Here is a 21,400-nt window from a genome sequence, read left to right as displayed (position 1 = left end):
CATAATGGATTTTCTAAGCATCGCAATTGTGTCGGATTGTAATGATCTTCTCTCTGTGGTTACACCAGCATACTTTTACACAAATAGGGGCACTCCTATTTGAAGTGGTAACTTTTCTCTTTGGTTACAATAGTGTTGCAACTATTCGAGGGCACCCTCCTTTGCACCAGTGATAAAGAAGTCAAGTATATGGAAGACACTATTGTTATCTCTAATATATAAATAGCAGTATACTTATAAGGGGTGCGAGGACTAATACAGTGTGCCATTTTGCAGTCTGCAAAGGTTGTGCACTGAATGAATTGTTAATGAGCAAAATGCAGTACAGGCGTCTTTGGTGCTGCACCAGGTCATGGTTATTACAATATCTTTGGTTTCTATACTGAATCTTGTAATTGGTGACAGTCAAGATTGTCATCTATGAATAATTAAAGTAATGCTGAAAACATGACATGTTTGAAATTCTAGCAACTTGTGTTCCAGTAGTCAAAGTGTCTGAAGATTGATCTGTGAACTGGACAGACACGGAAAGTAATGGATTACTTACTGTATATTGGGCCTGATGCTGATCTGGACACATGTTATCGCAGCTGCGATCTCTCATGGACCACAATAGTGAAATTATGCTAATGACTACCCCCGTCATGCTTGGGACCCTCAATGAAAGCTGGTCTCATCCGCCGCTCACTTACAAAACCGGAAACATCGGACGCAAATCAGGTGGCCATCAGCCATAGTGAGTCTGACACGCAGAGGGCTCTCCTGCTGTGAGCAGGGACGCAGTGGCTAATTTATGCATGCCCAGAAATTCGTGTTCAAAAGTTCCCGTCACCCTGTGTTTTTCCAACCACCCTCTATTACCTCCCCCAAAAGCTGACTACCTGTCACGCACTTTGCAAGTGAATGCTCTATGTGAGCGTAATCACAATTTAATCGCTGTGCGTGCGCAATGGCTAACAATTGCTCAATCTGCGTAAATATTTGCGTCTGGATCGGATTCTGGTCCATTGTATGTAGAAGTACTGCATGATGCCCATTCAGTAGAGTTACCACTACCTTATGATAGAAAAACATGAAAGAAAAAAAATATATACTTTATTTCATGCAGTAATGTTACAAACAAAAATGAGGCTAAAATGGGTATGAACCCCATCGGTTCTGTATGAAAACTGGGCAAGCTATCCCAAATCCCGACTGTCCAGTGTTTATTCATTGAGAGAGTATTGTATCTCTTACATAATCTTATTACTTACTAGATGAAGTACCCAGCATTTCCTGGGTTTAAATCTTCAAGTTATTTAGTTTTTATTATGTGATGTCATCCAAATCCATCCAGTGAAAGGCCCAGAACAGGCTCCCTGGGTCACAGTTTTGCCCAGCGTACACCAATGGGAGTTCTGACCAGGACCTCAACCCCCTAGTATGTCTTCTGGGATCCAATGTTACCACTCTGATGTTTTCGTCCAAATCCATCCAGTGAAAGTCCTAGAACAGGCTCCGTGAGTCAAAGTTCTGCCCAGCATACACCAACAGGAGGTCTGAACGGGACCCTACGCCCCTAAAACCGGGCCAGGATCCAACTGGACCATCTCACATTGGTTTCATCCCAATCGATGCAGGGGTGTCCGAATGTGTAACCAGACAGACAAACCAATACATTTTATATATACGATATGTGCAGTGCAATTTACTGTGATTCAGAATTTTATTAATGTATTTGCGGCTTGTAATACTTTTACTATACAGTGTTTGAAACCGAAGACATTGTAAATGAAAATGTGTGAGGTTTTCTCTTCCCACCACCCAGAAAACTGTTACATAGTACCATAAACCATTCAGCAAAGTTTCACTCCCATGCAGCAATGATGGTGTTAACTAGAGGTTTATTTGTTCTTTAATCATGTTTTGTGACCTCATGTAATAGTTTTTTTTGTTTTCTATACAGCCTGTACGATGCAGTGTATTCACTGATCAAAAATAAAATCCACAGATTGCCGGTAATCGACCCAGTCAGTGGGAATGCACTTTATATACTTACCCACAAGCGAATCCTCAAGTTTCTACAGCTGTTTGTAAGTAAGAGAAACATGTTCCACTTTTGTGATTGTCTATTTATAATTTGGAACTTTGTAAAAAAAAAAAATATATATATATATCTGAATTATGGCCTTTAACGTCACTAGTCTAGTCACATAACTGCATCTCAGCTGGAAGTACGTCTGCAGTCTCGCAAGCATAACGTTAAGTGTCCTGGGAACGAAATCCAGCTCAAAGAAACTTTTCCCATAGACAGGTCATTTTAACCCTGTTTTTTTTGTAATTCCATTTGACTATGCATCTATATGGCTGTTGATTGTCAACTGAGGCAGTGACGTTTGAGCTGAACCATTCCAGTGATGTCACAGAATATGGAGACCTGTCATCGTGAGATGTTACATTTCACTTAGTGCAAACAGTATTAGTTATAAGCACGTACTGTATAGATTTGTAATAGAAGGGGAGAGTTAAAGATCGATCATCAAGGTTATTCCTAAACTTCATGAAACTTTCCCAAACCATCCTCCTTTTAACAATCCTATTTTAATACAAGTGACTTTACATACTTAAGAGGCCCCCATACACCAGCCAACAGATTGCAGGATCCTGTGATCGGATCGGAAACTGATCTGCCGGACGGAAATGCTGACTGACAGACATCGATGTTCTCCTATCCGTTGGGGGATCAGTAAAATTATACTTGTTACATTTTCACAGATTCTTATTTTGATCAGTATCGGTAAATTGGTGAAATTCAGCATGTTGGAATTCACCGATCCTCCGACCCAGCATCTGTGGATCGCAGCATTGCGACAATTCGTTGTTAGTGTATGGGGGCTATTACCTGAGATTCATCTGCACTGTCCAATAAAGGTGCATCTGCTGGGTTGCTCCGTCTTAAACTGGTCAAAGACGAGGCAGTGGTGCCTTTTTACCATATAACGCTAAATCAGACCCTTAGTGTATTAAGAAATAACAAGTCTTTAACAATATTTCAAAACCTCTTACACAAACTAGCATAGAAAGTGTTTAAAATAATTTTTTTCTATCTTGACCTACAAGTTCCCACACTAATAGATTCTACAACATTACCTCTTTTATTTAGAACGGAATGAATGAATGACAGTAATGCAGAGGGATGTTTTCTTTGTTTTCCAAGACACATCCTGTTAGATCAGGAACTAGTAAAGGAATTCCTCTCCTCCCTGCTGCTGGGCTCTGTGGAGTCTGTGGCCACAGTGACCTGTTTGGGGCAAGAAAGCTGCTCTGTCAGGGCTGTTTCTTCCATATGATCAGTGACCATAAAATTCTTCCACGCCTATAAATCTGTTCACTATTTCCCAAGTATCAAACTATTACATTTTACAGGATAGCACCTACCCTTTGCACATTTTTGTTTGGACTATGTAGGTTTATATTTTCTTAGAGCACCAGCATTTACTTACACTGACATAGCTAGAAGGTTCCCAGAACCGTTCGGCCCTGAAGCTACGGCCATTGCCAACACCAGTAACCGTTTCTTCTCTAAGCTTGAGGATACGGACTTCATTGTCAACACCGCTAACCAGATTATCCTATCCGTTACGTCGCCAGTGTTCTATGCTTGTAGACGGGACCTTTACAAACAGTAACACCGCAGGACCCTTTATACCAAATGACCAGTGGCGTCCCTCCCCGCTGAGGGATGTAGTGCGTGCGGCAGTAAAAAAGGGGATGTTTACAATGTATCCATTCTTTATACTACAACTCCTGCTGCTTATTAGAAGTCCAATACAAATGTGTCTTACACCTGTACTTTTTGCCTATATGGTGCAAGACACCTGCCGCGAGTCCCGTGCTGTGCCCTTATTCCTCAGTTTTTCTGCTTATTCCTCCTATATTGCATATTATTTTGCATATAGTGTACTAGGTAATCAGGATTATTTTTTTTGTTTTTTTTTGTCGCAAAGGAATTAGTATAAACTTGCAGATAAAGCATAACGACCCACATATTTAATCCCGCAGCACAGTGCTGTTCATGACTAGTAAGTACTAATCCGTATGAAATTATGCAATTTATGTGAATGTAATTTCAAGTCCTGTGGAATTGTATCATGCAGATATGTTAGACTGCTAGTGGTTGGGGGTGATTTATTTATTTTTTATTCATGCTGACTATGTCCGTTTAGGCTGGGCAGATATAGAAGCATGATGGCATTTTAGAGAATCACTATTAAGGGCATATCCAATTAGGCGTAGGGTTTACCATGCAGGGAAAAGCTCCTAGTTCAATTATTCTGCATTTTCCCTGCTTAGTAAGCCCTGCAGTAACGCGTGCTAACCCATATGTCCTGCGTAAAATGCTGTAATCTATGGGTTGCCCCGCACGTTAACGTGGACTTTTCCTTGCAGCTGCAAAGGCTGTGAGGAAAATTACACCCTCTGGGGCACACGGTATCGGCTGCTAATTGAATTGGTTAGTGCTGACAATTAAGCTGGCCACACATCTAAAGATTCTGTCCAACCAGCCAACTAGCTGATTGGTTGGAATGAAAATCTGGTAAGGTATGAAAGCAAATGACAATCAGCAATTTACTACCAAATGCCAGAAAATGGACAAAAACTGTTTGAACAAATTGTTTAGATGAAACGTTTAACAAACTTGTCTGACCGACCATTTTCATCTGTTTTCTGGCATTTAGGAGCAAATTGCTGATCATCATTTACTCCCACACATTACCAGATTTTAATTCCAACCAATCAACTAGTTGGATGGTTGGATGAAAGTTGGTCTAGTGTGGCCAGCTTTAGCCCCGTGGTTAATTGGATATGCCCCTTAGTGTTCATGGGAAAACCTTTAGGAGTGCACTTTAGCTTGTATACAATATGAAACTGATACATCGGTGGTTCGCAAACTGGGTGCCTCAGGGCACTTGCATGGGTTCCTTGGGCTAATTATTTTTAATCAGTGTGATAGACAAAACCAGTGATGGTGGCTGCCAATCAAAAAAATACAATGTGGACAAAAGAACCACAGCCCTGCCAACCACCACATAACCGAACCTATGGGTGACATATAAAGAAATTAAGCAAAAATTAAATTTTATAAATTGTGCTTATAAGAAACTTTTGGCCCAGGGGTGCCGTGGAAAAAAATGCTGATACTCAAGGGCGCCGTGATTCGAAAAAGTTTTTGGGAACCACTGTATACATTTCATCTAAACTTCATGCAGTCCTGGAAACTATTGTGTTTAGTCTTTAATGTATCAGTCACAATACAAATGTCTATCATGGTCTCATTCTCACCTCCTGAGATTTGATTTTATTGTACTTTTTATTTCTATTAACCTATCCCAATATAAAGTGTTTCCATGGCTTCTTGTTTCAGGTGTGTGAAATGCCAAAGCCTGCCTTCATGAAGAAAAATTTAGAGGAACTTGGGATTGGGACATACCACAACATTGCCTTCATACATCCCCACACTCCCATCATCAAAGCTTTAAATATATTTGTAGAGCGACGAGTTTCTGCATTGCCAGTTGTGGACGAGTCAGGTAACTACCATCAGAGTAACTTATTCTTATTATTTTAACTGAATATAAAAGAAAACTTTTTTTTTTTTTTTTTTTTAATCATTTTAGTTAAGTTATAGTTTTAAAATTCACCATAAATTTTCAATATTTTCCAGTTTGTATACGGTATGTTTTGTGGGGTTTTTTTTTGTTTTTTTGTTTTTTTTTTATTTCAATTTTGTTTCTATTTTTAATTCTATCTGTTGCCCTTTCCCTTTCCTGATGGTGTTTCCTGTATAACAGCATGGCTACAGAATGCAGCGAAATATAATTGCATAGATAGTAGTGTTAAAGATCATGACCATTTTTATGATCGACCTTGTTTTCGATCTGTCTGTTACAACTGTGAGTATAATTTCAGGTAATTTTTTAGGTAATTTATCATGGGGTATCAGTGATCTCACATTTTTACCACCATTAAAGTTGGGGTGATGGTCTGATTGCATCCTTCATGGTCTGACCCTTAATGCCATGTGGGCCTGTTTGCTGCTGACCTGGCCTACACCTAAAAGGGCTTTTTGGATTTCTACAGGGATCTGTGTGATCTTATTTCCCATTGTGTAATGTCCATGTGACACTCTGGGTAAATCAAGCCCAAATACATTCGACACGCATCACCTAGGAGACTACTTATTCTGTGACTATACAGCATTATAAACTTATCTGGTCGAAATACTATACCGATCAATTGTGAACATGTGTGTTGTGTTTTTTTTTTTTTGTTTTTTTTTTTTTTTTTTTATTTAATTGTCCTATATTTCCTGAGGCTGCAATGTGGTGTATTTAAATAAATAGTAATTGGGAACATTTGCGAAAGGTGTTAATTTTTTTTTTTTATTTATTTTTTTTAAGACATTCATTGTAACACTCATCAAGCAATAAAAGTATTAATTTATTAATGTGGAGAACTACATATTACTATTTTCCCTTTCTGTTTTCATTCTAGGAAAAGTTGTAGATATTTATTCAAAGTTTGATGTCATTGTAAGTATATTTATTTTTCTACTTTAATATAATTTTGTCTACCTTACATAATCTCTGCTTGTTTGGACTAGTTTGGCCGTTCTTTTCAGTTGAACCATGATTATGAAGTGCATACTTTAAGGGATTTCCACAATACTTCCTTACACCAGATTAGTACATGCCATTTGTGGGATATACCAGTGCCCTGTATTCCTTTCTACTGAGGACCTCTTCTGGACACTTGGTGTAATGCAGTATAGAAACCCAGAAGTTAGCCAATACATAAAGATGTGTCCACATACAAGTCGCGTTACTCAACACGTGAGCGCCGTGTGACTCAGTCGCGCAGTCTTTTCGTCCGACTTTTCCCCTTTCAAATGAGTCTTACTCGCAAAGCGATGCTAATAGGACGCACAAGCAGCTACTATAGAGCACAAGAATGGAACGAGATTGAAAATTACATTTTACAGTGCTCAATTATTTAGTTTCTGCTATTACAGGACACCCCTTTCCTTTCTTGTGCTCCATTTGTGGATCTTTTAAATGAGTTTGGAAACACTGCTATATTGTATTCAGGGCTGGCTCTTGGGGTGTTAGACCATTGCGGTCGAACAACGGCGCAACCCCATAGATGGCTCACCCCTCCCCAACATCCCGATTTCAGCGGGACAGTACTGTCCCGCTGTTCCACCCGTGGGCTGAAGTGGCCCGCGGGTGGTCAAATCGGGAGGTTGGGGACCCCCACTGCAGCGGCGGTGTAGCTGGATGGATGCTGCGCGTGGCATCCATTCAGTGCCGGGAGAGGGCTCGGGGAAGCCCAGCTAGTGATGGCGTGCTGGGCTTACCCCCAGCCTGACGTTATTTGTAGGGGTGCCGTGCGGGCATGCATCCAAATAACGGCACTTAGGGGGCGTGGCCTATGGTAATTAGGCCACACCCCCATTTACAGTCACACGTGGATTGGGCGCTATTAACTGAACCGGCACAGGGTGCTCCGACCCCTGGAGTCAGCCCTGATTGTATTCATCTGTTTACATTTGTTTGCTTAGATAGTTGCTGCTACAGGCTTAAGCTGGGTATACATTGATAGATATATTGGCCCATCAATTGATCGGCCAATATATCTGGTGCCCGTCGGCCAGTGTGTACCAGTGATTTGTCTGTGAACGACATTCAGACATATATCTGTCCATCACCTGTGCACCACAACCGATGTGATATCTGCAGACCATAACTGTCCATCGGCAAGTGTGTACGGGCTGTCAGCCGATCGCCTGTACACATGTAGCCATGGGGAGGGGGGTGGACCAGCCCAGCGGGAGCCGTGGTGCCTGGAAGATGATGGTCGTTCAGTGTATACGACATAATCTGCAGATATATCTTTGTAGATTTCCACTGGCCAGCAAGAGCTTGAAGATGGGTACACACTGCATTTTCTTTAGTGTTTTTTCATTAATGTACTTATCTAGTGTGTGGATCATTAGGTCTACAAGAAAAAGGTAGACAATATTTAGGTAGCCAATACTAGTTAGACAGACAGGCAATAGGTCGACAGGGTCTGAAGGTTGACACACTAAAGGTCAACTGATAAAAAGGTAGATGGGGACAGAAGGTCGACTGGGTCATTAAAGCTGGGCACACACTGACGGATACATTGGCCGATCAATTGATTGGCCAATGTATCTGCTGCCCGTCGGGCAGTGTGTATCCGCGATAAGTCGGTGAACGTTGGCGTTCACCAACATATCGCATTGGCTGTGCTGCACAGCCAATGGACAGATATGTCTGCAGACCGCCCGTACACACACAGCGGCAGCCGCGAGGAGGAGGGCGGGACACGTCCCCTAGACGCCGGGACCTGCGGGCAGGCACAGATGATGGTGGTTCAGTGTGTACGAACAACCATCCTCTGCAAATATATCTGTATAGTGTATACCCACCTTTAGTTGACACCTTTTTTTTTTTTTAATTTAGCCCTAATCTTCACCCTAACAGTCTGGGTAGGTGCCTAACCCTAACTGACCCTTCTAGTGCCTAACCCTCCCTCCTGGTGCCTAGCCCTAACCCTAAAAAAAATAACCAAAAAAAAAGTGTCGACTATTCGTATGTCGACCTTCTGTCCCTGTCTACCTTCTGTCCCTGTCTACTTTCTTACTAGTCGACCTTTAGTGTGCCGACCTTCAGACCCTGTCGCCCTATTGCCTGTCTAACTTGTATTGTCTACCTAAACATTGTCCACCTTTTTACTGTAGCCCTAATGACCGGATATCGCTTATCTATATGGTTTGTTCTGCTAGTGTGAAACACTGCTAGTTTAAATTTAACATGTATTATCAAAAATAGCTGGTCTATTTAAAGATACAAAATGTGCGAACAAGTTTTAAAGAAAAGAAACCTAATGAACCAAAATTTTATTTGCCACAGGGTTTTTCAGCCATCCCTCTTTCCTTGTATCTGACAAATTTATCATTGCACTAGAAATGGGCAATATAGAACAATCTGCATGCAGTGTCCATTTCTAAATACACCTGCTAATAAGCGTTCTCCTACCTCCCAACTTTTCTACTCCTGCCTTGCATGCCTGATAAGGGGGTGGGGCCTCACTAGAAGGGGTGTGTCTTCTCAGAAACTGGGCGGAGCCTTGCGACATCCCCCGTTTGTCATTATAGGGGGCGTACCCAACACTCTCCGAGATGCTGGGCAGCCCCCAGGCTCTCCCTACACAGGTGAACAGATGCCGTGCTCTCCCCAACTCCCCCCCCGAACCCCCCCAAACACACACACACACACCGTGGAACACTGCGGCCCACGGGTGGGACAGCAGGACAGTCCCAGAAATACAGGACTGTCCCGCGGACTACAGGACACTTGGGAGGTATGCGTTATGCATCTGCCGCCGGAATGGCTGGCCCCTTCACACAACCTCTTGCTTTCCAACTGTTCCTCTTACTAGGTTACTTTATTTCTATTTCATTTTGTTTTTTTTGTTTTTTTTTGTTATATTTATGAGCACTTAGCTGTTACCTTGGGTAAAAAGGGTCATGGAAGGTCTTAATTTCAGGTCTGAGGGGGGACATGTAACAAGCCTTCTCAGAAGTTGAGAATGTGGACTAGTAGAGAAGTTTGTATAGCAAACTAAATTTTAATTTTATAAAATGTGTTTGATAAATGCTGGCTGGAAGCTGATTGGACAAGGGAAAAGGATTTCCATAGCATCCACTCTTTAGTAGGCTGTATACAAATCCCTCTTGGTGTCCGTAAACCAGCTAGATCTAATTGGACATAAGGGTCATAGTAACCACAATGGAATTTGTTCTTCCCAGTAGTTTATAATGGTTTATGTATTGTGGGCACTCTTTCATTGTTACCTCCTTTTATAATTTACCATACTTTTAATTGACAGATGCATAATTCATTTTCAGAACCTTGCTGCTGAGAAAACCTATAATAATCTAGACATCACCGTGACACAGGCACTGGAACACCGCTCACAGTATTTTGAAGGTGTAGTAAAATGCAGTAAGCTGGAAACACTGGAGACTATTGTGGATCGTATAGTCAAAGCAGAGGTAAGATAAAGAAGAATAATCTTTATGTAGGAATATTCTCCAATAGGATCAATACACACTGTATATTTGCATCAAATACAGACATCATGAACATAATGCAGAGATTTGCAGAAAATACAGAGACCAGCAACATAATAGAAAGGTGAGGCAGCCGTTTTAGGCGTCGTACATAGGTTACACAGCATGGAAAGGTTAATGCCTGGAAGAAGTAATATGTAATAGGGGAGCTAGAGAATACGAAAGTGTAAAACGAGTTACATGATCTTTACAAAACCTATAGAACCATGCATTGTTACTCCTGCACATGAGTACCTGGTGAGGTAGCCAGGCGGAAAAAGCTGGAGGGGCAATTCATCCCCTAACATAAAACTAGTTACCAGTGGAGGCTTTAGGAGGCTAGCAGCTGAGCCTGCCCACCTTGTCCATTACTAGCAGCTGTGGAGCAGAGGCTGAGAACAGGAGAGGGAGGGGACAGGACTACAGGCACAGTGACTATACCACACTGGCCCCGCACTCCTATACGGTCCGTATGAGTTAGTAGGGGGGAGCTGCTGCTAAGTGACCACAACTCGACTTGTAATGTAAGGGTGTGGGGGGACACTACATTGTCTGCCTCATTTTGTGTGTGTAGGTCTGCTGTGACTTGTAATGTAATGTAAGGGTGTGGGAGGACACTACATTGTCTGCCTCATTTTGTGTGTATGTAGGTCTGCTGTGACTTGGCATGTGTTAGATATTGCTGTGGAATAAAGTCAGGAAACCGGTCCAGGGGAAGAGCGGATAGTCTACTCTGGTCTCTCAGGGCTGTTACTAGTTGTCTCCATCGAATTAAGAGTTCATATTGAGCACATTCTTTATCACTTCCAGTAGGCATTGACAATGAGAAATGCATTTTTTTTTTTTTATTATTTATTTGTATTGTATACTGTTGTAATCTTCATTATTGCAATACCATAAAGTCAGATTATGGCTGAAAGTACACCATTATAATTATAAGATTACCTGTGTGATAAACGTACAGAATGTATTTCTTTTTTTTCTGTTTACTGTTGGTCCTAGGTGCACAGACTGGTAGTTGTGAATGAAGCACATAGCATTGTTGGAATTATCTCTCTCTCAGATATTCTACAAGCACTGGTACTGTCTCCAGCAGGTAAGTCAGAAAATGTCCCAACGATTAGGAGGGTACAAATGTTGCTCCTTTATCCTTTCAAAAGAGACCAAATGTAATTGGTTATTTGTTTTTCTCGTGAAGGAAATAACTTTGGATAGAATGGTATATGTATGTATGTACAGCGTTCTCCCCACGTTTTGTCGGGCGCTCCTCCCGGTAAAAATCCCCCACCGCCCGTCACTGTAACATCGGTGGTGCAGTTGATGCATTGTACCAGGGCCCGCACCCGCCGCTAGTGTCCCACAAGTGTAGGGCAGACCGTAGTGAGTAGCGGTCTGCCCTACACAGAAACAAACACACAGCCGCCAGCGGCAGCTGTGTGTTTGTCATAGCAGCGCAGCTAGCCAATGAGTCATACAGACTCTGGCTGCTGCGGCCACCGAGGGAGCCGGCTGGAGCCCACTCATGAGCTCCCATTCCGGCTCCCCCTGCAGCGGTTGATGGGCGGAGCAGAGTGCAGAGCGGGCCGGGAGCAGCGGTCGTCGGCTAGAGTGGGGATCAGGTAAGTTGTCTATTTTTTTTTTAATTTTCTTTTGTGAGTATGCGTTACTGTATAAAGGGGGCTACTATTGTATAGGGGGCTGCTACTGGGGGCACTGTATAAAGGGGGCTGCTACTGGGGGCACTGTATAAAGGGGGCTGTTAATGGGGGGCACTGTATAAAGGGGGCTGCTAATGGGGGGCACTGCATAAGGGACACTTTACTGTATAAAGGGGGCTGCTATTGTATAGGGGGCTGTTAATGGGGGCACTGTATAAAGGGGGCTGTTAATGGGGGCACTGTATAAAGGGGGCTGTTAATGGGGGGCACTGTATAAAGGGGGCTGCTAATGGGGGGCACTGCATAAGGGACACTATTTACTGTATAAAGGGGGCTGCAATTGTATAGGGGGCTGCTAATGGGGGCACTGTATAAAGGGGGCTGCTACTGGGGGCACTGCATAAGGGACACTATTTAAGCCTGGGGGTACTGCATAAGGGGCCAGTCTGGGGTCACTGCATAGGGGCAGTACTTCAGCATGGGGGCACTGCATAAGGGCAAAGCTAAACTACAGGGGGCAATGCATAAAGGGGAAAACTACAGGGGGCACTGTATAAAGGGCACAAATACAGGGGGCACTGCATAATGGGCACTTTTGACTGAGAGCCAGTGGTGGAGCAGCCTGAGACCTGTCGGGCTGGATTGGTAGGGGAGATACCCCTTTTCCCGGCGCGCGCATAATTACGAAGTCTCCCATCCGGCTAGTTTCTGATGCCACCCGGCTGGAAAAAATTTCTGGGGAGAGGGATGTATGCATGTATGCTAATTAAATTGCCTGGTACTTCTGTGATGTTTCTGTTTTATATTGGTTCATCGCTCTTTCCGAATAATTGGTTTGGCTCATAAAAACATCTGCATGTATTGTAAAGGATACACTGTACAAATGTTATAAAGTGTTTTACCTCTATTGATTGATGTAGTTTATAAATGTTGGCATGCAGCAGACATGGTTGTTGGTATGCAGCAATCAACCTATATTAAAAAGTAATTAACAGTAAATTTACTATTAACAATCTTATGGGCACAAACCTAGCATATAATCTTTATTTTTCTTTAATAATCTGAGGAGTTTCGGTTGTCATCCTCCCCATTACCTAGGCTTTAGGTAATGTTTTATAGAACACTGCATAGGAATGTCCCTGTTGGTGCTAGAGCACATTTTAAATTTGTTTAGTAAATTCTATTGCTTGACTAGGGTCAGAACCAGGGATGGAATATGGCATCTCTGGACTCCATTGTCGAATCTAGGGTGGTGCCTGGTGATGCCGGTTGACTCTCCCAGGGGGCCTCTACTCTGCCCTTTAAAGTATGTACATGGGCCTGCACATACACAGTGAAGCCTGAAACAAGAGCAGTGGGGGGTTGGCATTACTGAGCCTCCCTCACCACCTGATCCCTAGACAAAATACCCCCTGCTGGTCAAGACATCTATTCCATCACTTATTCATGCTTAGTAGGAACATATGGGTGCCCTTGTATGTCCATGTATACCCAACCGTAGCGTACAAATGTACCCAGAACATACTAGTGATGTGACGCTAATATACCATATCTGAATATCAAACCAAGCTTCTCCATCCAACTTTGTTAATTTATTGCAGGTGCCAAAAGGAAGGAAAGTGAAGCGGACTGACCCGTCAATCTACGGTCAAACGTTTTTTTTTTCTATAAGAACTTGAATGATGGCATTTGTGTGTCAAACTTTTGCCCTAGCAACATGGACTTCAATAGATGGGCAGAAGATTGCTTTGGAGAATGTGTAAAATGATGGAAATAATGGCACAGCGGCTTCCTCCTTGCGGTTTCTAAATACTGCTACACGGGAAGACATCCAATGGCGATGAAGCATATTTATTGGTTATCTGGTTATTTTTTTTTCTCTTTAGTTTGGCATATCAAAATAGAGATTGCAGCCTAATTTCAGGAAATCCTGACTTTTGGACACTACAAAAGTTTATGCTAAGGCACAATCCTAGATGAGAGCGTAATATATGAACAACCATGTATGTGGTGGACAGGACTGGGGAAATTAATACACTGTGTTGAATGTGAAAGTCATTAATCTACAGAATTGCATCAGGTTTCATGATACATAAACCATATAAACCATCTACAGTCAGAGGGATGCGAAACGTGTTACTAAAGGCCAGTCTGGTGGCAAAAGTAGTTAAGATTACTTTGCTATGTAACCAGTCCTTATTTGGGATTTTAAATCTACATGTACCAATCCCTATATACAGTATAAATTATATTTAAGATAAAGCCCCAAAGAGCATAGTAGATAGTCAAACTGTTTTCCCATTATCTGTACAACCATAATTAATGTAACATGTCTGGGCTACAGTAATGTGCATCATATTGGTTGGCATTAAGCTGCATCGCTGTGTTTTCCTATTTTCCGTACTAGTCTGACAGCAAAGATAGCTATAACTGTATTATACATCTCACATGTTTTGAATAGTAGAAATCCATCATTGCTATATGTAGACACTATAATGCATCCTTCCAGCAATGATGACTTTCATACCAGTCTAATGTTCAATTTAAAACACAGATGTACGAGACACTGAACAAGAATACATGTTTATTTATTTTTTACTTAAAAATTAAAAAATCTACAGAATTGGTGAATAAGAAATGACTTCACCATATCCATAAACAGTTGATTGTTTAAATAAAAAAAAAAAAATCATTGTTCATTGTTTAATATTGCTTATAAAATGTGGCTTGATTTAAAAAAAAAAAAAAAAAAAAATCATAAAAAAAAAAACCTACCCTTGAACTGTCTTGCAGCTTGCTACAAAAAAACGATATTCTGTACTGTAATGTAAATAAATAGTGAGGAAATAAAGTGCCACCGAAACTTATATATAATATAACCTGTAAAATCATGTTTGTAAGATTTTGGAAATTTTTTTTTTTTTATCGTTTTTAGTTTATTTTCACATGGTTTGCAAAGAGTGTATTGCATTATTTTAATGTCTGCGTGGAGAAAGGTAAATACTATTTAATTTGCAGAACATTTAAACTTAAAGTTATTGTCTGCAATATTAAAGGTGCACACACTTTTAAAGGGCAATAAAGATACATTGTCTATCGTATTTTGACTTTGCATTATTTTAAATGGGGTCTCTAGCCCAATCTAAACTGCCTTTTTAATAGCAGCAAAAACGTACCCTTTTCTTGGATGCCATTTAAGGAGGCGTGTAAACATTTGTTTTATGTAGATGGGGATGATTTCTCAACTTTGCAGAAACCTTTTTTTTTTTCCCCCCTATCTCCAATAACTGCAGCTGAAATAAGAGTACTCATCACGGTAATTGCGAAACTGGGACACTCTTTATCCCCCTGCACTTTGAAGCTCCTGACAATTAGTATGCTGGATGTTAGACTGGGATATGCAATACTTAAGCCACCTGCAGTTTACAGCTCACAATGCCCGGAATATAAAAAAAAAATCGTACTGGTTTACAGTGCCAGGAGCTGTGACATGCAATTCTGCAAACTTCGGTAAAAAGTCTCCAAGTTTTAGAAATTACATTCTTTATTAAAGGTGCTTCTCCTGCCTCTAGTAGAAATAAATATGCCTGGAAATGTCAGAGTAGTCCTCCTCTTTGTCAGACTGACAAGTCCTCTATTAAGTATGTGGACAGCTTCACATTCTGTACTGGACAGCTTGGGCATACTGTAGTGAAGGCAGTAAAGTAAGTCAGTTTTATTGATAAAGTATAATTGCAGAAGTGATTCTTTGGTGTCTAGCATATGTGGGTGACTTCATAGTTACATGATCCGAATTATGGATGCTGGTAATGCTGCTGGTCTCTGTCTGGTGCTCACGTACAGACTGTAATTTGCACTTTTAAATCCCCTACAAAAACAAAACCCCATGTCCTACAGTATATTGAAGCGGGCAGTGTCTGACTGGGGCATGAAGAGCCCACGGGGAATGCAATGGGGAGGCAATCAGGAAGCCGACTGCCTAAATAGCGGCAGCCGGCTAACCGACTGCCATTTCCCGGCAAGGGTGAAATGCCGGGCGTCTAGATGTAGACGCCCGCTTTTCCCCGATGCCGGGAGACCGGCGCCCGGCATCCCGATCGTAGGGATGCCGGGCGCCGCGAGCGGACAGCCGCGGGGGGGAGGGTTAGGTTTAGGGCTCCCGGGGGGGACTTAGGGTTAGGCACCCCCCTGGGGTTTAGGCAGCGGGGAAGGGGGTGGTTAGGGTTAGGCACCCCTAAGGAGGGTTAGGGGGGTTAGGTTAGTAAATACTTACCTATCCACGATCGGGATTTCCAGCGCTGTCGGGCTTCCGCTGCATCGCACTCTGCTCCTGTCGGGCTGCCGCTGACTGGAATCGACAGCTATGCGAGTGGCCAGGAAGCCGTTCTAACAAAAAAAAAAAAGACCGGCCCTGTTTCAGAGCGAGCGCTCTGTCAGAGCGTCTGGCTCTGAATCAGGGCCTCTGGCCAGATAGTCATGCGAGTCTATCTGACAGGCTTACACGCAGACTGGCCTTCCTATGCCGGCTTCAGTATCTGCTCATTCAACTCGCTCTATGGTGGTGGCATCATTCTGTGGGGATGTTGTTCAGCGGCAGGAACTGGGAGACTAGTCAGGCTAGAAGGAAAGATGACTGCAGCAATGTACAGAGACATCCTGGATGAAAATGTGCTCTTGACTTCAGACTGGGGCGACTGTTCATCTTTCATTAGGACAATGACCCTAAGCACACAGCTAAGATATCAAAGGAGTGGCTTCAGGACCACTCTGTGAATGTCCTTGAGTAGCCCAGACTTGAATCCGATTGAACATCTCTGGAGAGATCTGAAAATGGCTGTGCACCAACGCATCCCATCCAACCTGATGGAGCTTGAGAGGTGCTGCAAAGAGGAATGGACAAAACTGCCCAAAGATAGGTGTGCCAAACTTGTGGCATCATATTCAAAAAGACTTGAGGCTGTAAATGCTGCCAAAGGTGCATAAACAAAGTATTGAGCAAAGGTTGTGAATACTTATGTACATGTGATTTCTTAGTTTTTTGGGTTTTTTTGTTAATTAAATTAGCAAAAATCACAAAATCTTACACTCTGTCATTATGGGTATTGTGTAGAATTTTGAGGACAAAAATGTATTCCATTTTGGAACAAGACTGTAATATAGCAAAATGTGGTAAAAAAAGTGAAGCGCTGTGAATACTTTCCGGATGCACTGTATATAGTTCGTGAAGTATGCCATACCGCCACTTCAGTCAGTGTCCCGATTTGAAAGTTGATGCTGGGACCAAATATGGGATCCCAGCACCAAAAGAGCAGCAGCATTACTTCGAAATGTCCCCTGCTGGGGACGCATCTCTGATCAGCAGCATTAGCTTGACCTAGCATCAAGTTTGGCACCAGGGCATATGCGGCGTTAGTTTATACTTGTTTATACTCAGCCAAAAATAAGCATTGGCTGTAGCCATTTAAATTTGGAACTGGCCGCTAGCCAAAGATTGCTTGTGGACCAGCAGCCAATCTGAAGCAGCCACGTGTCTGCTTCTGATTGGCTGCCAGTCCACACCGTGATTGGTTCACGGCCGGCGCAAAGCTTAACCTGCCGCCACATCTGCGCTGGGACCCGATACTCTGTCCCAGTGCCGATCAAAGCTGTGCCCCTGCTTGGGGCTGTGCGGCTGTGGAGGGCCCATTGCCAGCGGGAAGGGGAGGAGGAGGAGGAGCAGCAGCTGTATCGGCAAATGCTGATCAAAGATGTGCCCCTGAATGGTGCAGAGCCACCCACAGAGAGCCCACTGCCAGCCTGGGGATGGAGAAGAAGAAAGCAGCTTGTCTCTGTCAGTGCAGACAACAGACAGAGAGGTACTATGGGGCATATTCAATTGGGTGCGAGAATAGCAAAAAACCCGCACCTGCGAGGTTTTTCCTGCAGGTGTGGGTTTTTTGCTGTTCAATTAGGTGGTATTTTTTCACGCACCTCCAGAGCAAGCGTGATTTTTCCTAAATTCTCTTTTTTGGGGGGAAAAAAATCAGTGGGACTTGCTCTGGCACCCCCCCTTAGGACTAATTAACCAATTGGAGGTTTCCAATTTGCTTTATTACTCACCTTCCGAAGTGCTGTATTCTACATCCAGTGTTGGGAGCCAGCTCTTCTGCAGCAGGGTGATGTGACTGTGTGTGTGGCCCCCACGTAATGGGCCCTGGGGGAACTACTCCCACCAGCCCCTGGAACCCCCCCAGGGGCCCCCGGGACTCCCAGCAGCTTCCTTTCCAGTAAGAAGAGAGAGGGGAGGCCACCTGGTGCCGCGGAGACCCCCGGCCAGGTAAGTGAATAATTTATTATTTTTTTCTTTGAATTTAGGTGGCGCTGGGTTTTCAAAGCTGAAAACCCTGCGACCACTAATTTTGTAATTGAATACCGCTGGTAGCGGGAGTGCTCATAACCGTGGTATTTCTAAATTGGGTGCAAGGTTTTTGCCTGACTAAACTTCGCGCCCAATTGTATATTCCCCAATGGGTGAGGTAGTGTGAGCACTGAAGTGCAGGGGGTGAGAGAGTGAAGCAGAGGCTAATTATCAATATCTATATATATATATAAAATCGGGTAAAATAAGTATTGAACACATCAACATTTTTTCTCAGTAAATATATTTGCAATGGGGCTATTGTAATTACCAAATGTCAGCAACAACCCATGCAATCCACAGATGTCCATAAATTAAGTTATGTGAAATGACAGGGAAAGAGTATGGAACACGCTTACTGAAATGTATTTAATACTTCGTACATAAGCCTTTGTTGGTAATGACAGCTTCAAGACACCTCCTGTATGGAGAAACTAGTCGCATACATTGCTCAGGTGTACTTTTGGCCCAGTCTTCCACACAAACAGTCTTCAGATCCTGAAGGTTCCATTGGCCTCTTATATTAACTCTGATCTTTAGTTCTTTCCATAGATTTTCAAGTCAGGTGATTGGCTGGGCCATTCTAGCAGCTTTATTTTCTTTCTCTGAAACCAATTGAGAGTGTCCTTGGCTGTGTGTTTGGGATCATTGTCTTGCTGAAATGTCCACCCTTGTTTCATCTTCAGCATCCTGGTAGATGGCAGCAGATTTTTATCAAGAATGTCTCTGTACATTTGTCCATTCATCCTTCTTTCAATTATATGAAGTATGCCAGTACCATATGCTGAAAAACAATCCCACACCATGATGTTCCCACCTCCAACCGTCACTGTTGGAATGGTGTTTTTGGGGTGATGTGCAGTGCCATTTCTCCTCCAAACATGGTATTATGGCATCCAAAGAGTTACATTTTGGTCTCCTCTGACCAGACTATATTCTCGCAGTATTTTACAGGCTTGTCCAAATATTGTGCAGGAAACTTTAAACAAGCTTCATCATGCTTTTCCTTCAGCAATGGACTCTTGCGTGGTGAGTGTGCATACAGGCCATGGCGGTTGAGTGCATTATTTATTGTTTTCTTTGAAACAATTGTACCTGCTGATTCCAGGTCTTTCTGAAGCTCTCCACAAGTGGTCCTTGGCTCGTGGACAACTCTTCTGATAATTCTTTTCACTCCTCTGTCGTGGACAGTTTTTGGTGAAATTATGTTCTTTCCCCTTACGGTTTATGGCCCCAACATGCTGACAACATGGATCCTAAACAATTTATTTTATTTTTTTTTAAATGTAAATTCTAATTACTGCAACAATTAATACAATTGTTAATCATTATTGTTAAATGTACTATGATTTGGTATTATTGAAAATTACAGTTTTTGAAGTTGCAAATTTATTTCATTACTTTAAGCACTAATTGGCACATTTTGTGGGTTTAAGTAATTTACATGATTTTCTAAACAATAGTACTGTGCAAAAAAAAATTAAACTGTTAAAACATATATACATTTTTGTGCACCCATCAGCCATAATATTAAAACCACAGACAGGTGAAGTGAATAACATTGGTTATCTCGTTACAATAACGACTGTCAAGGGTTGGGAAATATTAGGCAGCAAGTGAAGAGTTCTTCAAGTTGATGTGTTGGAAGCAGGAAAAATGGGTAAGTGTAAGGATCTGGGCGACTGACAAGGGCCAAATTGTGATGGCTAGATGACTAGGTCATAGAATGGCAGGTTTTGTAGGGATGTTCCCAGTATGCAGTGGTTAGTACCTACAAAAGTCGTCAAAGGAAGGAGAACTGGCGACGGGGTCATGGGTGCCCAAGGCTCATTGATGCACCTGTGGAGCAAAGGCTAGCCTCTGGTCTGATCCCATGGAAGATCTACTGCACCACTAATTGCAGAAAAAGTTAATGCTGGCTATGGTAGAAACACAGAGCATCGCAGCATGCTGTGTAGCTGCAGACCAATTAGAATGCCCATGCTGACCCCTGTCCACTGTCAAACGCGCCTACAAAGGGCACATGAACGTCAGAATTGAGCAATAGAAGAAGGTGCCCAAGTCTGATGAATTATGGTTTCTATTACATAATGTAGACCGCTACGTGTGCGTTGTTTACCTGGCAAAGGGATGGCACCAGGATGCACTATGGGCAGAAGGCAAGCCAGCAGAGGCAGTTGGATGCTCTGGGCAATGTTCTACTGGAAAACCCCGAGTCCTGTCATTCATGTGGATATTACTATAACACGTGCCACCTACTTACACATTGTTGCAGACTAAGTACACCCCTTGATGGCGATAGTGTTCCCTTATTGCAGTAACCTCTATCAGCAGGATTTTCGTATTTTTCTTTAAATTATATACAGTTTTACACAATCAATTTGTATACTGAGCTCTTCAAGTTCCACAACAAGGATTTCTGATATTTAGCTGATAATCTTAGTAGTTTAGTAACTATTTTACCTTTGTTGCAGAATTTCATTAATCATTTGTGGGGAATGAATCCGGAGTTTCAGAATCACCATATTCTAATGGTACATTTAAATAACATCATGTTTGTATGTACCTACAGCATGAGTAGCATATAAATTGCCCACCTAGGGCCTGATTCATTACTGATTGCAACTGCGAATGCAATAGTGATTACGCACGCAGTTCAACTACGATAGTATGCTAATTCATTGCGATCGCTATGCCGTCACAGCACTACACAGGGATGCCCACCTTACCTTACACACGTCCGTAATGTTTAGCAAGACTGCAAAACCATCGGTACAATCGAGTACCATCGGAGCCTCGCGCACACTTGCACAAGCTCTGATCTTACTCAGGAATTGCTAACTTCATCGCACGTTATGAGTACTCGGGCTGCGTAAGGCATTGTAGTGGATAATTTATGCAATCCCATACAACGGTGTTCAATCGTACTGGCATGCCTGAGTTTCCCCTACTACCCCCCCCCCCCCATCACCCACAAACGGTACTTCCTGTCACTCTGCGATGGGTCTGCATAGTCACTGCGAATGCAGTCCCGATCACAGCGGCTAGTTCGCGCACTGCGATACATACTCATGCACAGATCAAAACAATCGGCAGATTGCATGCATATTAGCAACTGTGATCCTTGCTGAATCCGGCCCCTAATCTCAAAGTTCTATTAATAATGCT

At 42.6% G+C, this 21,400-nt stretch overlaps 1 protein-coding gene across 4 annotated transcripts in view; it reads left to right on the top strand.

Moving 5' to 3' along the window:
• Positions 1 to 14,936, top strand: part of PRKAG2 (protein kinase AMP-activated non-catalytic subunit gamma 2) — a 457,564-nt gene extending 442,628 nt beyond the window's left edge. For all 4 annotated transcript variants that reach the window (XM_088446441.1, XM_088446442.1, XM_088446443.1 and 1 more), the window contains 6 exons: positions 1,946 to 2,072; positions 5,405 to 5,570; positions 6,535 to 6,572; positions 9,974 to 10,120; positions 11,180 to 11,273; positions 13,437 to 14,936. In XM_088446441.1, coding sequence (XP_088302567.1) covers positions 1,946 to 2,072; positions 5,405 to 5,570; positions 6,535 to 6,572; positions 9,974 to 10,120; positions 11,180 to 11,273; positions 13,437 to 13,468 — 604 coding nt within the window. In that variant the 3' untranslated portion in view covers positions 13,469 to 14,936. The remainder of the gene's footprint in view (positions 1 to 1,945; positions 2,073 to 5,404; positions 5,571 to 6,534; positions 6,573 to 9,973; positions 10,121 to 11,179; positions 11,274 to 13,436) is intronic.
• Positions 14,937 to 21,400: the final 6,464 nt, after the last annotated feature.

Source organism: Taudactylus pleione, unplaced genomic scaffold (assembly GCF_031769625.1).
Source record: "Taudactylus pleione unplaced genomic scaffold, aTauple2 ptg000398l, whole genome shotgun sequence".
Taxonomy (NCBI): domain Eukaryota; kingdom Metazoa; phylum Chordata; class Amphibia; order Anura; family Myobatrachidae; genus Taudactylus; species Taudactylus pleione.
Note: the sequence above shows the minus strand (reverse complement) of the source record. Positions and strands in the feature narration are given on the sequence as shown.